Source organism: Callorhinus ursinus, unplaced genomic scaffold (genome assembly GCF_003265705.2).
Source record: "Callorhinus ursinus isolate GAN/ISIS: 27379988/994484 unplaced genomic scaffold, GSC_fseal_2.0 scaffold19, whole genome shotgun sequence".
Taxonomy (NCBI): domain Eukaryota; kingdom Metazoa; phylum Chordata; class Mammalia; order Carnivora; family Otariidae; genus Callorhinus; species Callorhinus ursinus.
Window position 1 is genome coordinate 10,757,351 of NW_027397081.1, and position 4,873 is coordinate 10,762,223.

Here is a 4,873-nt window from a genome sequence, read left to right on the forward strand (position 1 = left end):
TTTGCCTCTCATGAGGCCCTCCCCCAGAACCCACGCCCACATCCAATCTTGGGCACACCCCCTGAACCTAACGTTGCCAAGTTCCTGGCACCTGCCTCAGCTGCTGCCTGAAAACTAAAACAAGAGCCCTCTCCAAATGTGAAAGACCTTCCACTGGGCATCCCCAAAATTACTCCTTGCTAACCAGTCACCGAGCCACCGGTCCTTTGCTTTTTGCCCCTGCAGTGGGAGCAGCCATGGCCTGGAGTTTCCGCGGAAAAGCCCAGCTTGGAGGACTGCTCCTCTCTCTCCTTGGCTGGGTCTGCTCCTGTGTCACCACCATCCTGCCTCAGTGGAAAACTCTCAATCTGGAACTGAACGAAGTGGAGACCTGGATTATGGGGCTTTGGGAGGTCTGCGTGAATCAGGAGGACATTGCCGTGTGCAAAGCCTTTGAGTCCTTTTTGTCTCTGCCCCAGGAGCTCCAGGTATCCCGCATTCTCATGGTAGCCTCCCATGGGCTGGGGCTACTGGGGCTTCTGCTCTCTGGCTTTGGGTCCGAATGCTTCCAGTTTCACAGGATCAGATGGGTCTTTAAGAGGCGGCTTTGCCTTCTGGGAGGGACTTTGGAAGCATCAGCTTCAGCCACTACCCTCTTTCCAGTCTCTTGGGTAGCCTATGCCACAATCGAAGACTTCTGGGATAACAGCATCCCTGAGATTGTGCCTCGCTGGGAGTTTGGAGATGCCCTCTACCTGGGCTGGGCTGCTGGGATTTTCCTGGCCCTCGGTGGGTTATTCCTCATCTTCTCAGCCTGTCTGGGAAAAGAAGACGTGCCCTCTCTCCAGATGGCTGGCCCTACAGCCCCACCATTCTATGCTCCAGCAGATGAGTCCAATGATTCCTTCTCTCTAACAACAAGACCTAGGAACCTATTCATCTAGGAACTGCTTCTGCCAAGGAATCTCTGGAACAAAGGAATGTCAGTGGAATCCTTTCTCTTCCTTATCCTTCACCACTCTATTTATTTGCCTATATGGGGGTGGTAGTCACTGTCCCGTTTGTTAAGGATTTGACTATCTTGGTGATATGGTGATCCATAATTTCAGAATGAAAAATCACGGCAGAATTTCTAACAAACGTGTTTTTCTGATTTAGATTTTACTTGTTTAAAATGCTTTTAAACTCATAACATTAATTATATACTTGATTCATTACTAAATACATTGCAAAATTACATCTATCATAGAAAATCTAGTATGAATAGCCACTGTAGATATAAATAGAAGTGTTGTGGGGGCAACTGGGTGGCTCAGTGGGTTAAGCCTCTACCTTCAGCTCAGGTCATGATCCCAGAGTCCTGGGATCGAGCCCCGCATCAGGCTCCTTGCTCAGCCGGGAGTCTGCTTCTCCCTCTCCCTCTGCCTCCAACCCCACCCCGGCTCGTGTGCAGGCGCTCTCTCTCCCTCTCTCTAATAAATAAAATCTTAAAAAAAAAATAGAAATGCTGGAGAATGTGTCTTGGCAAATGAAAATGAATTATTGGCCCAGGATAGCACCTTAACATAGGAAGATTCCTTGTGTTCATTTTCCTTCTCAGGTACACAATTTGAAGGGGACTTTACAGTACCTATGTGGTTCTGTAGATTCTTAATATCCCTGAAGAAGACATATTCTTGTTCTTGCTATATTGTGAGGCTGTGAGTGGTCAGCTCTGTCTTCTCAGCGTGAAGTTAAGAAATAGTGTGAATGAGTCGTAGGGTGAACAACCGTCCCGGTTTGCCCAGAACTGGGCACTTTCGGTGCTAAAGCTAGGAGAGTCCCAGGCACACTGGCACAAATTGATTACCACACAGTGGCTATGCCCAGGAACTGCCCAACGTGGGCATGGACGTGGAGAGAACTAGCAGCTTCTCAGAAATGTCTTCTACCATAGGCAAATTCACTTCATACATCCTTTAAAATGAGACCCCAATGTCAGCAGATCTACCCAGGCTGTGGCTACAAATAAAAGTCCCCTTCACAACAATTAACCCCAGTTCCTTTGCTTGTCCCACTTGCCCTGGCAGGCCCTCAGCCTGACTACCCTGCCCCCAGGTCTTCCTCAGGCATTTGTGCAAGTCCTCAAGGAGGAGCCTCACACTTACAAGCCTGTGTGTCGGCAGAAATCACCACGCGTTACCCACCCTGTTCCTCTCACTGCCGTCTGTCCCCCACTCCCTTAATCAGTTGAAAGAGTCGATGATTCCTGCAGGAGAATAAAGGTGCTGCCTCCCAATGTCCCCAAGCAGGTCACTTCCCCAACCTCGGAGGTAGGCCGGATGGCTTGCCGAGCTGGAGGGAGTCACTGCCCCCGAGGCTGGTGCTGCACTTCGCCTGCTGAGCTCTGAGGCATCGTCTGCTTGTGCTCCTTCACCTCTCGCACCTCCATCGAGTAGCCCTGGCGTCTTCAGAGAGCCGCTGCTCAAGCAAGAATGCACACCCCAACACGAGTATAAACAAGTTTGTCAGCATAGCCCAGGCCAGTTCCCTCCTTAGAGAAATAACATGGGTTTTTTGGTTTATTTGTTTTCCTGAGGAAATGAGTCTGCCCAGGTGCAACTTCATCTCCGGCAACGTTTACCTTTTCACCCAGAGTGGGGTTCTCTCCAGGAGTCATGCTTTCTCCAGAAAGCTCCTTTTCCTTTTATGCATGTCCTTTTGTGTATCTCCACTCGATGTCCACAAATCCAAATGACCTTAGTTAGGTAAATAAATTTCTGAGCATAAAAGGGCAGTTTGCACCAAAGTCATATTCTGGCTTTCTAGGGTTCCAGTGCCCTTTTCATCAACTACTCCTTCTCAGGAGTGAGGCTCAAATATCCAAGAGTTAACTCTGGATTAGAGTTAACTAGAATTAACAGTTAACAGAATCTCCAAGATGGGCCCAGCTCATCATTCATCCACCTGGTCACTTATTCATTCATTTAATAAATATGCACTAAGCATCATACACCCGGCATTCTGCTAGGAACCGGGAATAAAATGGTAAAAGACAAAATTTATCTCTGCCCCTCCTAGAGGCAGACAGGGGAGACAAATATTAACGTGATATCACTTAGATAAAGGGAAATTGTAACCATGACACACGTGACAAATTCAGAAAGGTACGTGCTTCTACAAGATCATGCAATAGGAGAAATTGTAACCTGTCAAGGAGTCATGGATGGATACCCTAAGGAAGTGATAACTGGCTAAAAGGTGAAGGATGGAGAGCAGTTCTGGATGAAGAGAGAAAAGTGTAGTGACATAGGAAGGAGCCAGATCTTGCAGTCTGTCCTTCACCTTACGGAGCATTGTCTCTATTTTCAGGACCACAGGAGGCCCAGCATGTGGCCAGGAGTAGGAACTCAGCCCCAGGTTACCCCAGCTGTACCTGCTCTCCTACTCTCACACCTCATACCCACGCGGTTTCCCGATGACACAGTTGCGCAGGGTTTCAGAGTTTACAAAACACCTCCATGTATCTTGGTAGTTTTACTTAACACATCTTGAGAGGTTTTTTGTTTTGTTTTTTTTTTTTTGAGGTCAGGAATGCCGATAGTCTTTGTTTTGCTAAGGAGGAACTTGAGATTCAGAAAATTTGGGCAACATGCCCACTGTGAGTCATTAGCTGCTCGGGACTAGAATCCAGGGCTGTGGAGATGCCAGGTGATTCTTTCTTCACCCCATCCTGTCTCTTCATGAAGACGGGATGCTGAGACAATCTGCCAGACCAAAGGAAAAACTAGCACTGAAGCAGAAGAAAAAAAAAAAAATCAAAGACCTACAAAGAAAAATCTTGTCCTTTGTGCTTTTGTTGAGGCCTAAACAGGGTTTTTGTTGCCAGGTGGCTCACCTGTTCCTGCTGGGGGCTCACAGCTCACCCTAATCCCATGTTTGCAGGTGCTAATGGGATACTTATCATCAGCATGTGATTATGGCTTCCACTGCCAAAAAAAAAAAAAGAGAACACACAAACTCCAAACTAAAGATTTGTTAAAAAAATATTTTCTTTTCCTAATTCTTCTTATAAAGGACACAAAGCCTTTTTTTTTTTTTTAATGGGGATGGGATGGGGATTGTTGGTTGATACCCAAGTAATCAACAGCATGTCACTCCCAGAAGGGAGTGTAAACCCACGTTTCGAGAAAGAGTCTGAGGAAGAAGATGCGTTTCATTTAAAACCACCACTGTTTTCATCTACCTGCTTTGTAGGGAAAATAATGAGAAATAAAAATAGAACTAATTAAATCTTAGCTTCCACTCAGCCTTTTCTCCTAAAGACTTGCAGCAAATTATCCTAACATTGGGAACATTTCTTTATTGTGGTTACCCAGGGAGAGCTGTGTGTTGTCATGTGTACTAGAAACAGCAAAGGATACCAGTCAATCAGAACTCCAAGTCAAAAGCGTTCATTATGGGCAAAGTGTTGTAAGAAAATAACTCAGGGACTCCCGAAATTTGATGTCCTTGGAGTTGGACGTGCCTCGGTGCCGTCTTCTCTCAACAGGGTCTGAAAACTTCACCATTAGCAGCTAAGGCATTCCAGAAGGCCCCTATGAAAATATTCATCTGTTACCCTTGTGAGCCTCTGAGACTAGATCTAGAGAAAAGGTCCTAAGGGAAGCCGATGTGGGTTAGACACATTTGGGGATGGAAGAGAAGTCAGAAATAGTTTCATGAGCTTCTGGACAGGAGATGTGTCTTAGCAGCCAGGACTAAGACAATATGACAGAGTTAGGAAAAATGTTTGTAGTCACTGGCCTTGAACATAGAATGAAAGACTGCAGAGGTCACTTTCCACTCTGATTGGTGGATTTACTTTTTAAGCCATTCTTCTTGCTACTTCATCCATGTTTATAGAATGTAGAAT

General features: G+C 46.2%; 1 protein-coding gene across 1 annotated transcript; it reads left to right on the forward strand.

The window, feature by feature from the left end:
- Positions 1 to 236: 236 nt before the first annotated feature.
- On the forward strand, positions 237 to 923 carry CLDN25 (claudin 25). The gene has a single exon (XM_025893473.1). It carries the CDS (start codon positions 237 to 239, stop codon positions 921 to 923), a length of 687 nt encoding a protein of 228 aa, XP_025749258.1.
- Positions 924 to 4,873: the final 3,950 nt, after the last annotated feature.